We start from the raw sequence: 18,871 nt of genomic DNA, 5'->3' as shown, positions 1-18,871 counted from the left end.
GCCACACTGCCTTCTTGTATGGACTCCCTGCTCAGGGGCCACCTCCTCTCTCCCTGAGCCTCTAACGCATCTGCGATCGCAGACATCACAGTACATCACGGTGACTGTTCACGATCTGGGTTCCCAACTAGCTTGTGGGCCACCGCCTGGCCAACAGCACACACAATGGACTAAGAAACGCGCTGAAAAATCTGAGGTGCTTAGGAAGACAACCTTCACCTTGAGGGTATGGATTTACGGAAGTAAGGAAGGAGGAGAAGACTGAGCAGATTACGTCCAGTTAAACGACCCACTGGGGGTCAAAGAGGACTCCTACGCAGGACTCGTGACTCCTGCCTCTTCTTCCCCGTCTGGAAAAGGGGATGATCACTCACGTCAGCCTCTCTGGGTCACGACTGTGGAAAGATCATTTGGGAAGGCAGCACCCCTTTAAAAATGCCAAGCGTTACCCAGAAGCCAAGTAGCGTAATTCACAAGTGGGCTGTGCTCAGAGGGACAGGCGGGCAGCTCAGGGCGACTCACACAGGGTGCTTGTTGTACATGATCGGCAGGAACTCATCCACCGGCAGCATCTTCCCAAACGGATTGGCTCCGACCAGCTTCTGCGCTCCCTCCAGGGAGATGGCGTAGCCCAGCGTCCAGTAGGAGTAGTCGGCTTCAACCAGATGCGCCACGTGGGGCACGGCTTTCTCTGGCCCTTTCACTTGCATCCTCTTCCTGCCAATGTAGCTAAAAGGAGGTGGGCGGGGGGAGATTCCAGTTCAAGTACGAGACATCCACGAGAACAGATCACAGCTTTGCACACACTTGTGAAAGCCTGGACCAAGTGTGTCGCATACTGAACGCATCACACGGAGACACATCACGTCAACCATGGCTGTCGTCGGCCAGCAGTGGGCCCATTTCGCTGGTTGCCCTTATCAACACCCCAGCTATTTTTGCCTGGCAGACTATTCAAGCCTGACTGTTGAGATGTAGAGAGATTTAAAAGAAACTTTGAGATCACTTCTCAAAGACAGTATGGGACTTCCAGCTGCGCTCACAGAGGTTGGAAGGGGACAAAAACGGCCAGATGTGAGAATCTGGAGTTTGCTTTTGAGTCCCCAGAGTTTTCGCCTTCAGTATTTCCTGCACAGCTCTCCAAATGCTGGTGGTAAACATACCACAGAAGAGGCCGTGGGGAAGACACAGCCTGCAGTAAAGGAGGTCGGAACCCAAGAGGGGCCCAAGGGGGTTTCCTCGGGAGTTGGGGGGGGGCATAAGGCATGACAACACCTGTGGGCCTTCTCCCCTTCCCCAAGCCGTGCCCACGCTTCCTCCTGGGTGCTCTGTCCCCAGGCGTGTCCTGTCGTTCACAAACAACTTCTGTAACACAGGAGGTGCCCTCAGCCTTCCCACCTTCCCTAGCCCCGTCATGCATCTGCAGCGCATCACTGTGTCTGGAACCTAGTCGCTTCCACTTGTCTGGAGCAAGCTGAGGACATCCGCTCCCCGCTCACTCGATAAAGCTGACTTCCTCTGTTTTGCCTGAAACTATCTCTTTCAATACTCAAGGGATCCCTCTTGCCGAAACATCCCAGGATTTGCAGAACAAGTCTGTGTTCACCTTCAGTCCTTCTGAGGACAAACACATCGGCCTCCCAGCCACTGTCTCCTCAGGACCCAAGAGCCTGGATTTCTCTCTTATACAAAGTGCAAGAGAAAATTCTACTCAACACTTGAGATGCGGCCAGAGTGGCTGAGGGATGGGGGTTTGTACTCAGTTTACTGATTTTACTAAATTTAAATTTTAATTGAAAAATTGAAGATGTATAAAATATTTTTTTCCACTACACAAGATGTACTATTATATTTTGGCAGGACCACAGGTTACTTCAACAGCTGAAAATTTATCTGGATGGAGAATGTGTTGTATCTGCAAAATACACACTGGATTTTGAAGACAGGATGAAAAAAGAACATGGACTCTCTCATTAATAGTCGTAAAATACTGCTTACATATTAAAATAATTTGGATATGTTGGGTTAAATATAATTATTAAAGTTAATTCCACTCATTTTTATCTTTTCAACAAGATCACTAGAAAATCGGAAGCGTTAGGTGGGTCACGTTACACTTCTGCTGGACGCGCTGCCCTAAATAATGACTTGCTCTTTTCTCCCTTTTTACAACTTCCTTTCTCTGAAGAAACCCAATACAGCAGCCATGGACAGCCTGTCCGCTTTCACATTCTGAATTTAAGTAATATTTGTTTTATTCATTTTAGAAAGTGAGATGTGAGCAGTCTGAAGCCACTATAATTCTTGATGAGTCTATAATAGATCTCAGTGTGATAGATCAAGTCTGGAAAACATCTTTTTTCCCCCTGTATCTTTATCAGGACGATCATTCTTCTTTCTTGGATCTGCTGGTACCCTGTCCCGGGAAATGTATCAGAGAAACTACAAGTGAACAGGGGCATGTGTCGATCCCAAGCCTCAGACTCCCCGAGCCCAGCCCTCTGTGATTCCAAGGCCTCTGTGCATGTCATGGAGGCATAGACTAGCTGCCCGGCTCCATGCCTGTGAGGCCTGAACCACAGGCTGACGAGCAGAGGATTCTGGAGGATTATAGGAACAATGACCTTAAGAGATCCTAGTACAGAATCTAATCACATGACTGGTACCTGACAGGGAGCCAGTCTTTTAAATCACTTAGTACCGATTTCTGGGTCTACTTCCCATGGGTTAGTTGAGCCATTCCTAGGTTCCTTTCAAGCTCAGAATGGCACATTTTCTAAGAGAACAAACATTCCACCTGGGCCCACAGCTAAGTGTCCCTCTGAGGATGGGAGGGGCAGGGACAGCCTGTCTCCTGCAGCTGCTGCAAAGGAACAGCCCCTGGTCTGATGAAACTGCCTTTGACACACAGCTGGGAAGTGCACATCACGCTTGGGAACTTTCTGCTTCACTGGAGAGAAGTAAAAAGTGTTATTTTAGTGTAAAAAGAAAATGAGAGAGAGAGAGAGAAAGCTCAGTTCCCAAGGTAGCAGGCAACGAGCATTAACTAAATGTCGGCTCAGAGCCAGTGCTCCCTTGGTGAGCCTGGCTTTCCGAAGACAGCCTCTGACCCCTCAAACCCAGCTGTCAGCGTTCTGTCCTGTTGGGCAGCCTCCCTCCCCAACAGGAGCACACCCGCTGACTTTCCAAACCTCCCACACCATCAGGGGCTGCAGAGGAAACCCGTCCACCTGGGAGCTGAGGCTTAAGGGTGACACAGGACCCTTGCCCTTGAACGAACGCCCCCTCCTCCCTCCACACACTCCCACCATGTACCACTTCTGCTGTGTTCCCAGGTGAGCGCTGAGCCTGAAGGCCCTCGATCTGCAGCCAGACCCTACGTCTCAGAGAATCTCCCATAGCTTCTCACCCTGCAGCACATAGACATGCAAAAACCGGAAGCTCTCCTCCACTCACTTCTTGTATCTGGGAACATTTATGGAGGAAAACCAGGAAAATGGAAGCTTGAGCCGTATCTTCTACGCGCTGGGGAGAGGAGGCACTCTGCCCCTCGGAAAGAACCGAAAGCCCCCAGTGCTCCTTGAGAAGCTCTTCTTGTCACTCACATCAGTTCCCAGTCCAGCTGAGCCCGGTCAATGTCATCCATCAGCGTCATCAGTTTCTTCTTAAACTGATGTTCAAAACGCACGTCGTCCTCAATGACAAGGGCCTTCTCCAGCTCTCGGTCAATCACCTGTGAAGGGCATCAGAGGACGTACTGTGAGAAGCTTGGCACCTGTTCTTTATTTAACAAGTATTGAACAGTTGAGTGTGTGGTGGCGCAGCGTGTTAGAGCTCAGAGCTGGAGCCCAAGCAGATGCCGTCACAGGAGGACAGGCAGATAAACTGGCACATTCACAGCAGTGCGAGGAACGGATCTGCAATTAAACGCAGCATCATGGACGAATCTCATAATGTCTGAGAGATTCTATGTGCCATACAGTCCCTATTCATATAGGAAGTGGACAAAAGTGGACAAAACTATTCTGTGCTGTTAGAAGCCAAGACAGTGATCACCCCTGGGGACTGATGGCCTGAAAGAAACACAGAGGGGAGACGAGCTTCTGGGTGCTGGTGACCTGCCGGTGACCTGCCAGTGACCTGCCACGTGAGCCACGTGCTGGTTAACGTGGTCGTGCTGCTTAACTTGTGAAATTTCACTGGCCTGCACCTTATGTTCCGTATACTTCTGTCTATAAAATTTCATGTAAAGTGTGAAGAATAAAGAAGACGGGCATAGACTGGATCATTAAGAGAAGGCCCTTTCAAGGGGCCTTTCTCTGGGGACTGTTTTCTTGTGGGAACTGACCCTTAGTCTAGAACCCCCCACCTTCAGTACCACCCCCATCAATGTCTGATCTGTAAGGCATGGGTTCAAGTCCTGGCTCTGCCACTTCTTGCCTGGGCAAGATATTTATTTATTTTCTCTTGGGTAGAATGGGCCCATCCCCCTGCCACCCACCTCACGCGGCTTCTGGGTGGCTTCCTGTGTTGAATCACTTAATAACCGATGACATGCTAGATACACACAAGGCATTCCTACTAAGGGTGAGGACGCATCAGCATGAGTGTGGCCCCCGGAACATGAGCGTCGTCCCCAGCCATCAGTCCCACGTGGCACCAAAGCTACCCCTCCCTGCTTGTCACTAGTCTGGTGTCAGAAGGGACACGAGGGAACACCAGCTTCCCAGCATACTCCCAGAACAGCTGGGAAGCTGTTCACTTTATATCTGGCCCTAATTCACCTACAAAGTCCCACTCTCCTTCTTCTTCATCACACAACTGCACATCTGAATGAAGCATCGTTTACCTCTTTCCAGACAGAGTAGTGGCTAAGGAAGCAGCCGATCTCACCCCTGGTGAGAGGCCTGGACGAGTAGGGATCACGATATCCAGGCAGCATTTCGATATTCAGGGCCTTCAGCTGGCTTGTGTTGAGTGCCCTGCAGGACAGAACACGTCTGGAAATCAGCAAGTTGAGAGGTCCGCACCACAGAAGTCAGAAGAGGGGGTGCTCTGCATCTTCCCAGAGCGTTTCTACACACTGAGAAGGGCGCCCGAGTCTCCCCGTTATCTCCGAGGAGCTCCTCGGGGCTCAGGCGTTGTGGTAGCATGGTGCGCTTTGTGAAGACGAAAGATAGAAACTGATTCAAGAAATAGATATTCTGATCTGAATACACCTATAACAAGTAAGGAGGTTGAATTAGTGAAAAAAAATTTCCCACAACATGGTCCAGGAACAGACAGATTCACTAAAGAATATTGCCAGACATTTAAAGAATTAACAACCTTTCATAAACGCTTACCAAAAATGGAAGAGGGAACACGTCCCAACTCATTCTGTGAGGTATTATCTTGATACCAAAACCAGAAACAGACATTACAAGAAAACTGCAGACCACTATCTCTTATTAACATAGATACAAAAATCCTCAAGAAAATACTAACAAACAGAATCCAGCTATGTATAAAGGGGCTTATGCACCGTGACCACGTGGGATTTATCCCAGGATTGTAAGGCTGGTTTCACATGTAAAAAAGAAAGTGCTCTATCATTATTGACAAATCACAAGATAGAAACAAAAAAAGACAAAACCCAACTGTATAGGGACTAAATGTTTGTCCTCCCCCAAGCTCACGTGTGATGGTGTTAGCAGGTGGGGCCTTGGGTCATGAGGGTGGGTGTCTCGTAAACAGGATTAGTGCCCTTCTAGAAAGAGACAGGAGAGCTCGCTCTCCCTCCTCTCTGCTGTCTGCTGTACGAGGGCACAGAAAGAAGACAGCGTCTACCAGCCAGGAGGACGTCTCTCTCCATCACCCAGCCACGCTGGCACCCTTCTCTGGGATTCCCCAGCCCCCGGAACTGTGAGACACACCTGTTGTTTAAGCTACCTGGTCTATGGTAATTTTTACAGCAGCCCAAACTAGGACTCCATCAGCCTTTCATGATAAAAACACTCAACCCAATCAAAGCCATCAGTGAAACCCCAGTATCATACTTCATGGTGAAGGGCTGAATGCTTCCCTTGAGCATCAAGAACAGACCAAGGACGTCCAAGGACGTCCACTTTTCCCTCTTCTGTCCAACATTGCACTTGAGGATCTAGCCAGCATAACTTAATTAGGCAAACAAATGATACTCAGGTTGGAAGACGAAGTACCACAATTACATTCACAGATGACACAGGGTTTTCTACACACAAGATTAAGGGATACACACACCGTTGAGCTGTCCCTTGCAGGCTGGCAAGCCTTGTAATGACCTAGTGACAGCCGACAGAGACAATCAACAGTTTACTGGATAAGGGATCTTATACATCCAAGCAGAAGGTCCTGGAGCAACACCCCACTGAGCACAGCAGCCAGCGGGCAGGACATGGCAGCAACCTTCGCCTCTCAGGGAGCAGGAGGCCACAATTTACAGGAGCAATTGACATCAGGTTGGCCCATCAGTTACCAGGGAAACCAGTGGCTGGGGCGGGGCAAGCACGTAGGCCGTGAGTGATTAAGCCCTATAATTACGAGGGTTGGATAAGTCATGTGAGTGAAGCGGGGTCTGGTCGAGCAGAGGATGAGCAGAGAGCAAGAGGACAGCCATCTTGAATGGCCTGACCACACACTCCACCCCTACATACTCTGCCTGTTCCTTAGGATCCTGGCCATGGTCACCCCTCTTCCACGATCTCCCTGGGGTCAGGTGTGTAGAAGTGCACTGTAACCGAGTACCACAAAGGCAAGACAGACACCAGCAGCTAAAGAGGATCAAGAGGAAGCCGGGTACTTGGCATGGGGGACAGAGAAGGTGGGAGCCTTCAGTCATCCCTGCGTGGTCACGCTGGCCGGGCCAGCTGTCCACGGCATCTCGCTGCAGACCCAGCAATCAGACTCATTGCACAGCGGGGCCACCACTGTTGCCCAGTCTGCGAACAGACACCCCTACTCAGGCTGGAGAGGGGATGTGAGATGTCCTGATAGGCACAGTACGGGGGAGGGCGTGACCATCAAGCAAAACGCGAGCAGCACCACACCCTGAGACGTACCACCCCGCCGCGGTTCCTGTCCTGGCCTGAGGGTCAGGCCCCTGCTCCACCCTCGGCCCCCACGGCAGGCACCTAACACTGGAGAGGTGATACGACTCCGAGGCTAGTGTAATGGCGCCTTTCCCCAGTCGGGGCCCTGATGGATTGCCTTCACAGGCTTCAGTGGGGCCATGCAGCGGGGCCAGGCAGAAGACAGGTGAAATCTCTAAGCCCCTCTTAAATCCTATTCCGCACGTGGTGGCAAACTCTGAGCACCAGGGCCTTACCCTGCCAGGCCCCGGGCCATTTTACAATGTGTGCCCCCTGGGGGTAGATCCTGAGACAAGGCCAACAGTGAGTTACTGTCCTGACTGATAGCTGGCAATGTCCTTGGGTGGTCACCAGTTGAACTTGGATGGTGTCGACCAGCTGCCTGTGGGTTAACATGGCACAGGCACTGGGACGACTGCTCCCGGGGTGTTCAGTTACAGCTCGTAGGGCTACAGTCCGCCTCCTGGTCCACACACTGAGAGAGCGGGCTTCCCGTCTCAGCTGCGGTTTAGACAGTCCACCCATTCATCCTTTCAGTTAGCCAGCGAGCAGTGGGATTATTGGGCAGGTGGAAATGCCGGTGCGTGCCATTTTTATAGACCCATTTCTGAACTTTGTGGCCGGTAAAGTGGGTTCCTCGTTTGCTCTCTCTGTCCATGGGGGTCCTGTATTTCCTGCACAGCTGTTCTAGACCCCAGATGGCGGTCTTCTGCTTTGCTCGACGACTCTGCTGAGCGGCCTGTAGTGTCTCTCACCTGCTGTAACACATCACAGACTGCACACAGCTGTTGTCCCATCACACCATATCGTTGCTCTGCCCGCTTCCAGAGCTGGGACCAGAGCCCAGGGGTACTCTTATTATTTTTCTGTGGCCAAACCCTTCTGGGTAATTGGCCACATCCAATTAACAAGCCTGTCCCTGAATTAATATCCCTAAAGGCTGTGTCTAATTGCTTGGGGCTGGAACACATTACAAAATCCAGGTCCTTGCATTTTGTCAGTATTCACCAGCCAGCCCTGTGCAGTCAGATGAGCCACGGGCATGGGGCTGCTACTTTTAAACTGGAATGAGACTCTGAGGCTAACAGGATATCATCAGTATAATGGCAAAGGAAGCCATCTCTCCTGGTGGTCAGCTGCCTCCAATCTGGGAGAGGGAGCCATTCATCTGTACCCTGTGGGACAGGGACATCTATGACTTTTTCCCAATCTTCCTCCTCTTCTTCACCAGTGCTCTTGGTGGGGTATCACACCTTGGGGCTGCAATTTGGACAGGCCATGAACACCTGGGCTCTCTTAACAGCCCCAATCATCAAGGACTGCAGCTACGGAGCCCCACATGCTAGCAGACGGCCACCTCAGGATCACCCCTGCAGCTTCTCCTTCCCGGTCCGTATTTCCCAACGTCTGGGCACTCACGGGGAGCTTCCTCACCCTCCTGGCTGGCTCAACATTGATGGGCTGCACCCTGCAGGCCTCGAGCCGTCTAACTGCCCAGCCTGGAGACTGAAGGAAGAGCCTGGAGTCATTAGTGGTTTATTGGACGGGGGGGAACCTTACAAGCCTGAAGCAAGTGGTCCCAGAGCAACACCCCACTGTGTGCAGCAAACAGGCAGGACATGGCAGCAATCCTCACTACTCTGGGAGAAGGCTATCATCTATAGGGGGAATTAACATCACGTTGGCTCGTCAGTCACCAGGGAAGCCAGCTGCTGGGGCGGGGCAAGCACGTAGGCAGTGACTGATCAAGCCCTATAGTTACAAGGATTAGATCGTCACGTGAGTGAAGCAGAGACTGGTCAAGCAGATGTAGAGAGAGCAGACGAACAGCCATCTTGAATGGCCTGAACACACACACACAAAACGCACACACATGCACAGCCACCACAATATTAGAACTGATAAATGAGTTCAGCAAGGTTGTAGGATACAAGCTCAACATACAAAAATCAATTGTATTTTTATGCACTTATCAATTTATAATCTAAAAATGAAATTAAGGAAATAATTCACAGCATCAAAAAGAATAAAATACTTAAGAATAAAATTAACAACATGAATGCAACACTTGCACACTGAACACTGAAAACTATAAAATATTATTCAAAGAATTATAAAAGATATAAACAAATGTAAAGATATCCCATGGCCATGAATCAGAAGACTTTATATTATTAAGACAGAAGAACTCCCCTCAGTTGATCTACAGATTTGATGCATTTCTTATTTAATATCCTAACTGTCTTTTTCTTTGTGGAAAGTGGTAACCCAATGCCAAAATTCACTATGGAAATGCAAGGGACCTAAAATAGCCTAAATGATCTTGGAAAAGAATAACAAAGTTGAAGGACTCCTTATGTAAGAAGCTAGTGTGAAGCATAAGGATTGGCATAGACATCAATGGAACAGAATCGAAAATCCAGCAATAAACCATTACATTTGTAGTCAACTGATTTTTCACAAGGTTGCCAAGACAATTCAATAAAGGAAAGAATCGTCTTTTTAACAAATGATGCAGGGACAACTAGATAACCATGTGCAAAAGAGTGAATTTGGACCCCTACCTCATACTATATAGAAAACTTAAAATGTATCAAAGATCTAATGTGTAAGATATATGTATGAGATAAAACTATAAAATTCTTAGAAAAAACATAGAAGTAAGTCTCTGTGCCTTTGTATTTGGCAATGGATTCTCAGATATGACACCAAAAGCATAAGCAACAACAAAAATATAAATTGGACTTCATCAAATTAAAACCTTTTGTGTTTCACTGGATACCATCATGAAAGTGGAAAGCTTTTGCACAGTAAAGGAAACCATCAACAAAATGAAAAGACAACCTGTTGAATGGGAGAAAATATTTGCAAATGATATGACTGATAAGGAATTAATATCCAACATATATAAACAGCTATTACAACTCAACATCAAGAAAACAAACAACCCAATTAAAAAGGGAAGGAGAGCTGAATAGAGATTTTTCCAAAAGAGAAAATACAGATGGCCACCAGGCACATGAAACAATGTTCAACATTGCTAATCATCAGTGAAATGCAAATCAAAACCACGATGAGATATCACCTCACACCTGTCAGAGTGGAGATCATCAAAAAGAACACAAATAACAAATGTTGGCGAGGATGTGAAGAAAAGGGAACATTTGTACACTGTTGGTGGGAATGTAAATTGGTGCAGGCCACTATGGAAAACAGTACGGAAGTTTCTCAAAAACATAAAAATAGAACTACTATATGACTCAGCAATTCCACTCCTGGATATATATCCAAAAAGAACACACAAAAAACCCAAAACACTAATTCGAAAAGATACATGCATCCCAATGTTCATAGCAGCATTATTTACAATAGCCAAGACATGGAATCAACCTAAATGTCTATCAACAGATGGCTGCATAAAGACAACATGGCATATATAAATATATGTGTGTATGTATATATATATATATATATATATGGGGGGGAGTGAGAGGCACAGACCACTGGGTGTAAGACAGGCTCAAGGATGGAGTGTACAACACGGAGAATAGAGCCAACATTTTGTCAGAACTGTAAATGGGAAGTAACCTTTAAAACCTGTATAAAAGACAAAAATAAATAAATATAAATGAAATAAAATAAAAACTAAAAAAAAAAAAGAAGTAACAGGACAGTCTTATGGAGGTAGAGAATATGATTCATCTCTAGTTTTAAAAAGCTTATGGTGTCCATCAACAAATGAATGGATAAAGAAGATGGTATATATATATATATATATATAGAGAATACTACTTAGCCATAAAAAGAATGAACTATTGCCATTTGCAGCAACATGGATGGACCTAGAGATTATCGTACCAAGTTAAGTCAAAGACAGACAAACATCATATGATATCACTTACACATGGAATCTTAAAAAAAAATGGCACAAATGAACTTACTTACAAAACATAAACAGACTGACAGACACAGAAAACAAACTGATGGTTACCAGAGGGGGAAGGGGGCAGGGGTAACTTAGGAGTGTGGGGTTAACAGATACACACTACTGTACATAAAACAGATAAACAACAAGGATTTACTGTACAGCACAGGGAATATATTCAGTATCTTGTAATAACTTATTATGGAAAAGAATCTGAAAAAAAAATCTATATAAAACCGAATCACTTTGCTGCACAACTGAAATCAATACAATATTGTAAATCAACTATACTTCAAAATAAAAAAACCACTTTTGTGTTTCAGTGGACACCATCATGAAAGTGACAAGACAGCCCACAGAACCAGTAAACTCTACTGCATCCAAGAATAGTGCTGCCAGATATAGCAAGTAAAACATAGACTGTCCAGTCAAATTTCTATTTCAGATAGACAATAATTTTTTAGTATGAGTAAGCCCTGTGCAATGTTTGGGACAAATTTAACGAGTGTCCTGTACTTTATATGACAACCTTACCCAAGAATCACCTTGAACTTCTTAAATGCAGATTCCCAACTCAAGATGCCCTCTTAACCAGACCCTGGGGACATCTGACATTGGTGTCCAGGCTACACTTTAAGAAACTCTGGGGAGAGACTCTAAAGGAGTCGTAAAAACTTTCACAACAGCTTCTAGCCATACTCCTTAGAGCCATTCACATTCCAAACTGACACAGAACATGAACTGTAGATTTTGCAAATCTCCATGCTTTGAAATAAGAGTGTCAACTAAAAGGGCAAAGCAAATCAAAACAAAACAATAAAGCAATAACAAAAACCCCTGAAGGAATCCAACCAGGTACCCTATGTGACTTTCCTGCCACGTTCCTGGGAGAAGTGATTGGCCCGGGCAGACTGTGGCAAGCATCTCATGCAACAGGACACACAGACCATTATGCAGTTTTTCCATTTATTTTCTTCAGGTGGCCCAAGGTTTAGACATTTTTGCTCTAAATCAGGCTCTGAATGCAACTCTGAACGCATTCTGTCCAACACAGGGCTGGAAACCACCACAGCCACAGCAAGAACACCCAGAGAGTGGAAAACCACGTCCAGGATGAGCCTTCAGTGCAGTGAACACCAGAGAGCACTGGATGGTGAGTAGATTTCAGCTCTACTCAGTGAAATGAACACGTACAAGCTACTGTCAGTCAAAGTTTTTCCCAAAGCAGGCTGCACTGTAAAACCATGCCTGTCTCGCAGTGACGGCAGATTCCTCCCATCAGGACTAAATCTCTGTCAGAGAGATGCTTCCCCACTCCAATCACAACTGCAAGGAGTCGAGAGGGAAAATAAAAACCAACTCACTTTCCATCCACAGCCTCGACAATCTTGACCTCAATCTCCTGCTCGTACAGCGTGCGTAACATCCGGTCCCGCCTGTCCTTCCTCCGCTTGAGGTTTATCATGAAAATCTAACTCAGGAATTGAACAGGAAGAGAAACACAGATTATTCAAGTCTCATTTCAGGCTGTTTGAAAAGTAAAGTAAATGTAAGGAACAAAGTTGTAGTTAGGATAAGGAATGGAAAAGGTAGGGAAAGCTGTGATGAAAATTCGCTTATATTTCATTTCAGGTCAAAAAGCTACTCTTCAGGAAGCCAAAGGTGAATTAAACCCAAAACACATGAGACTAAGGGGTAAGAGGCAGCCTGGCAAGTGGTTAGATTTATCAGCGGACCTAAGTTTACAACCCGTTGTTCACTAAGTGTTTGCTCTGGACCATTTCCTATGCTTCAGTTTCCTCAGCCATAAACCTGAGATAATATAAGTCTTATCACATGGGTACTAAATGTTAGCTATTCTTTATAATTTATATCCACTGTAGAAAAATTTAAAGTCATTCAAAGAATAAGAAAAACCTAGTCTCAGCAAATTCCTATTTCCAAAGGTTCCAAACTGAATTATCAAGGTCTCAATTTTAGTAGCTTCTTTGCCAGGGATCTTCAACTCCCTTAGAATTTTTCTAAAAGAAGCAAAGAGCCCTACCCTTGGGGATAACTCTTTGGTAAAAGGCATAACTTCCACATCACGTGGATGTGGGGGTAACCTTATAGAGAGGACACGTACCGCTCCATGAAGTCCCCCAAAATGTGCATTCAGACTATCCCTCATGAAGGCTGGGGCCACGTGAAGCCCCTCACCTTAAAACCTGAATTCCCGATGGCTGCACTGAACACACATATAACTTCCCTGTAACTACAGAGTCACAGATAATGAGGCTAGCCTGACTTAAGGAGCCACAGAAGTACCCAAAGCTTCATGAACAGTATTATAGCTAACTGTGTGTTTTAATGAAGTCCTTTTCTACAAGCAGTAATAAACTCACCCTGAATATTAAACTAGTCCTTCAAGAGAGAGAGATTTCAGCTGCTAGCAGGAAATACCGACTAGCACTGAAACATCCGTAACATATGGTTTAGTGATAACGTTTGCTTTATGCTACGTCTAGAATAAAGAAGAAATTATGTCTTATAACCAGGCTGGAGTTCAGACCCTGCTGGAGGTTAAGCTGTGGTTCACATGGTCAACCTGAATGTAGTCATCAAGGTGTTACATGTTTTACTGGATCAAAAGCTATGCTAACTAAAATTTCAACCCTTCCTTACAAAATATTCTCACTCCTGTCCAGTCCTTGACGCAGCTCTGGGCCAAGACACTGACGGAGGAGTGTCTCCTCTCTCATCTGAATCAGAGCAAAGCACATTGGGTACATCATGATTTCATTACTTCCACTGTTTACCAACTAAGTAATTATTATTATTTTTTAAACTTTTAAAAAACTTTTAAAATTTTATTTTATTTGGGGGGGTTGGTAATTAGGTTTGCTTACTTATTTTATTTTTAGAGGAGGCACTGGGGGTTGCACCCAGGACCTGTGTACGTAAGCACGCGCTCTACCACTTGAGCTGTACCCTCCCTGCTAAGGCAATTGTTTTTTAAAAAACGATTTCTGTGGTGACTCTGTTTGCCTTGTTACTTGGGATTTTATAACTTAATGAGCTATTTTCATTTATATTTCATTTTATTCCTATTCAGAATCATACTGGGCTGGGCCACGTTCCACCTCCTGGTTTTCTGGCTCTGGACAGGAACGGGCACTTCCTCATGTGTACACACCGAGCTCCCTGCGGTCACTCTGGGAGAACAAACAGAAAACAAAACAAGACCCCCCAAAATAAGAGAAATACAGCACAAAGTCCCCTCAGACCCAAGACCTCTAGTCTGGGAAGACTTTAGTAAATAATAATCCTGTCCGGGGTTCCTGCCCGGGACATGTGCAATAAAAACCATAGCCGTGAAGGAAAAACACAGACGGCTCTGCTCATACTTAGTGAATGGCAAACAGAGAAAAAGTCACAGAGCCAAATGCAGCCCAGACACCACCAGCAAGGTCACGGAGGACAGGGAAGGTTGCAAAGGTCCCTGAAAATCCCTTTTCCCACTCTCCTACCTCTGTTCCAGATGGAGAGGTGATGGCCAGGACTCAGGAGAGGAGTCCTCACGTCTCCATCCTTCACAGAGCTGGCCTCTCCCAGAAGGCTTCTAAGAAGGACCAGGTCCCTCCACTCACAACCCAGGGGACAACCAGAGCAAGAAGATCCCGCTTTTGTCCCATTTCATGTGCTTTGGTTTGATCCTCATCAGAATGTGTGCTAAGAGGAAAAATGAATATATGGAAAGACCCCTGGGTCCTTTTACCTCGAGTCCTGAGAGCTGGTGAGAGCCACAGGGAAGGGGAGCTGCGGTGATACGTGGAGCCTGGTTCAGCGTGTGGCAGGGGGGCAATGCTTCTGCAGCCCTAATGGTTTTTAAAACTATTTTCACTTTAGTCTAATTCCTCCTGACTACACTTGAAATCATCTCTTCTCATTCTGCCCTCTGTGGAAATAGCATTAATAGCTGCTAACTCTTTTCCACTTAATAATCATGAAATCGTCTTTTCCATTCCTGAAGTCTGCCTGTAAATAAATTTTATAGAAGAAATCCCAATTCCCAGGTCCAGGAGCAGTTTAAGAGGATTGTACTTTGGAGAGATAAACAACATGGCACAGGGCGATAAACAAGGCATTTGATTTCAGCTAAGCAGTGGCAATGAGCACAGGGCATAAAGCTTGGTCTAGAACATACTCAGAATCCCCTGAGAAGTTCTACCTCAGTTTGCATATTCCTGAGGCACTGTCCTGGTCTCTGGACCACCAAGTTCCGGAACACTGATCAGCACCGATGTGACATGAGGGACCCGTGGAGGATTCAGTGACTGGAAGTCACAGTTCTGGCCCTGCCAAGATCTGCTGTGGATGTTACTAAGACAAGCATCTCTTTCCGTTTCTGCTTCATCCTTTACACAATTGAAACAATAATAAGTATGGCCCAATAATAAATATAACAGAGCACTATTATAAAGTTCTGGTCTGCTGAAAGGGGAAATTTAAGAACGTTTCTTTTTTCTCTATTTCTTTGTCCTCTAAACCCTGCCCTCCAACCTTTTCCCGTGGGAAAACAGCAGAGAGAAAATAAAGCAGAGTGTTCCGGAATGGTTTTTATCTACCCAGAATAAAGTTAAGAGGACCAATACCTAAAACACGTATCTGCTCTACCCTACCCTTGAATCTTGATTTAAAAAGGTTCATAAAATACGGTAATATCTGCTCCTAGAAAATATCAAATTCACCTTCATAACTAAATAGTAGCTGCTTTCTGACTCGATGATTAACTCACGTTTACCATGATGCTCCTTTTTTTTTTTTTAACATAAGTAGACTAAGGTACAACAAAAACTGAGGCCCTTTTCCAAGACCTCGGTGTCTCTTCGGCAGCCGGGCCAGTCTGGCTGGCTCTCAGATGTGGGCTCGGGCTCATGTTCCGATACAGACAGGGAAACGTGCCGTCGCCTGGGCACAGGTGCACGTGTGCGCGCGCGCGCACACACACACACACACACACACACACACACACGCCTTTCCTACCTCATCAAATCCCATCTTGTCTGGATATTTAGGGACCACTGAGACAAACTGGGAAGGTTCCATGGGAGGACCGTCAACTGGAAGACACGAGAAACACAGAGAGTGCTTTGTTAGTGAAAGGCGCGGAGAACAGCACGCCACCCGCACGCCTGCCTCTAAGAACACAACCCGGGTGCCCAGGCAGGGGCAGCCAGCCGCTCCGCAGTGTCCCAGGGCTCAGAGGCGGCACGAGAGCCCTGGTGGGGGCGGCGCTGGTGCTGAGGGCACTTGTTTATATGCAGATTGCACTGTTTGCTCTTATTTCCCTTAAGACCTGTTTTAGGAGCATTTAGGAGGTGGTTCAGGGCCGTGATGAAGGGCTCTGGAGTCAGATGATCTGGGTCCAGACTTTGGTCTGTGAAGGTCTGGAACAGCTGGTGACGTCTCTGAGCTTGTTTCTTTGCGTGTAAACTCAGGATAGTAGAAGTGTATCTCTTAGAGGGCTATAAAATTTAAACTAGACCAACAGGCAAAGCACTAACCACAGTAAATTAAGTAAACATTTAATGACTCCTAGCTCGTACTCACCGTGGCCCACGAGGCAAGAGCTAAAAAACAGGCAAGATTTTTTTTTTTCCTGAAGAATGCTTTCTTCCCCCTATACATTTAAAGTTGTCAAACTCTGGGACTAGTTTTTATCCCATCCAAGCAGGTTGAGCTAAAGGTCCTTTATTTTAACGTGAACTCACCTCCGAGGGCCAGCCCATATCCCAGAACTCGGTACAGGGAAACAGGCAAGTTTCCAGAGGTGTGTCATGTCTCAAGTAGTAAAAGTTTTATGTATTTGATACTCTGAAAAAGCTTTCGTTAGAAACTCTGTATTCTAAAGGTTAGAAGCAATGTTGAGGAAAGAACCTGAGAAGGTCTTGAAGACTTTTCGTATTGCACAAACTCAAAGTGCCCCTTTGGTTTGCCTTAAAGACGTAATGCAAGGAAAATTTTAAGTGCGAGCTGGTAACTGAAAAACGATCGCTGATGGCCATTGCTCCTGTTCACCAATCACCGATATCCATTCCTCTCTATTTCAGGCACGTGAGAGAGAGATGCTTTTTCATCCTGGAGGGTGGTCATGGCCACATGAGTTGCTGCCATTCATATCTCCAAACCCTCCTCCCACCCCCGCCCCAGCCCCACCACAATGATCTTAGCAGCCTGTGTTGATATGGAAAAGTCACAAACTTGAGGGTGCCTGCCAGCATGTGGAGGGCGGCTGTCCGGGAAAGACACCAGGACCACCGCAGAACTTGCACAGCAAGACAGGGGCCATGGCTGTATGAAGCCGGCGAGATTTCAGTGCTGTTCGGTATCCCAGCAAAACTTCGCCCATCCTGACTGAGATACTGTCCAAAGAATATCATTGATTTACCTTACCCTTCACTGGGGGGGTTAAAGACAAACCATGACGTCCAGTTTGACTTATGATCAAACGATGTGAAACTGTACAAGGTGGTGGAAAAGGTTCCCTAAGCCAAACATGAGAGTTGGTCTTCTATCAAACCCGACCCTCACCGTCACATTTCTGTGAATACACAGTGTGTGTGTTTCTGTTTCTATTAGCAGCCCGGAATATTTTGGTCCTCTCTGCTCCACCCCACTCCATTAATTTCTTTTAAAATCAACAAATGTTGACTGCAGGGCCACCACGTACAGGGTTAGGTTTTTACAAGTAAAAAACACAACATACAAACTCCTTCCTGTTCGTGTTGTTTGAGGAGCTGTCTAGTTCTCCCTGGTTGGGCCCTGGACTTGGGGCGGGGGTATGTATTTGGGGTTACCCTTTCCGCCCTACTGGTCTCCACTTGGCACTCTCATGGACTGCCTGGCTGTAACATTTCAGCCACAACTCCTACAACTTTTAACCACTTTGCTCCCATGAAACACGGGCAGTCCTTGCGTTCACAGGGCAAGTATCCCCAGAAGCCACAAGCGCCTGGCTCCTGAAAACCACCACTGAGCAGAAACATGAGCCTCAGGCGTGGGTTTTGTCACTGCAGGTAGAGCTGAGTCATAGGGAAAACAAGAAATTCCATGAGTTCGACCTGAAAAGCTCACTATGTGGGGAGAAGGGATGCCCTGGCTGACATCAGACTTGAAGGTGAGGTACATGCCAGCTTCTGTCTGCAGCCATTCCTGACTCCGTCATTCATAATTAATCCAGTCCCTCACTGAATCCCTCCCTATCCACGTCCCTCACTGTTCCACCAACTGAGATGTGCTTCGTTGGCTCCTGGATAGTTTCGAGACCTCGGAATAATAATAGTTCCTGGTAGAGAGAACGTATTACTGAACTCTGGGCTACACTCTTGTCATACGTCATCACATTTATTTAATCTTCACAACGTGCACTATGGGGTGGGTCTAGTGTCACTGTTTCATAAGGAAACAAAGGCTTAGATATCTTGCCCAAGGTCACAGAGCTGAGAGAGCTGACATCTGAGCCCACATCTGACTCCTGCACTGAACCCGCAACCCCCACTCTACCCTGTCCCCAGAGTTGTTCTTTGGTAGCCACTGGCATCAAGTTGGCCTTGGGCAACTGGGCTGGGCTCATAGCAGCTCGGTTAGCTAAGTCCTTGTTCCTGGGCAACCACCACCTGTCGCTCCTTCTGCGGTCTACACTGGAGCACACACCACCCAGCATACAATGGACCAGCCCAGCCACGCCTGGGAAGGTATTTGAGAGATTGTGCTTGGACCAAATCATCACTTCTCTATAGCTTTTCCTGGATTTCTTCCATGGCTGCAGTCACACCCTTGCGCAGTCCTCACTCAC

At 46.6% G+C, this 18,871-nt stretch overlaps 1 protein-coding gene across 4 annotated transcripts in view; it reads right to left on the bottom strand.

Moving 5' to 3' along the window:
* COLGALT2 (collagen beta(1-O)galactosyltransferase 2) overlaps positions 1-18,871 on the bottom strand; it is a 123,487-nt gene that overhangs the window by 3,907 nt on the left and 100,709 nt on the right. For all 4 annotated transcript variants that reach the window (XM_032463551.1, XM_032463549.1, XM_032463550.1 and 1 more), the window contains 5 exons: positions 16,060-16,136; positions 12,399-12,505; positions 4,850-4,982; positions 3,606-3,733; positions 523-729 (listed from right to left, as the gene is read on the bottom strand). In XM_032463551.1, the coding sequence (XP_032319442.1) occupies positions 523-729; positions 3,606-3,733; positions 4,850-4,982; positions 12,399-12,505; positions 16,060-16,136 (652 nt within the window). The remainder of the gene's footprint in view (positions 1-522; positions 730-3,605; positions 3,734-4,849; positions 4,983-12,398; positions 12,506-16,059; positions 16,137-18,871) is intronic.

Source organism: Camelus ferus, chromosome 21 (genome assembly GCF_009834535.1).
Source record: "Camelus ferus isolate YT-003-E chromosome 21, BCGSAC_Cfer_1.0, whole genome shotgun sequence".
In the NCBI taxonomy this organism is placed as follows: Eukaryota; Metazoa; Chordata; class Mammalia; order Artiodactyla; family Camelidae; genus Camelus; species Camelus ferus.
Note: the sequence above shows the minus strand (reverse complement) of the source record. Positions and strands in the feature narration are given on the sequence as shown.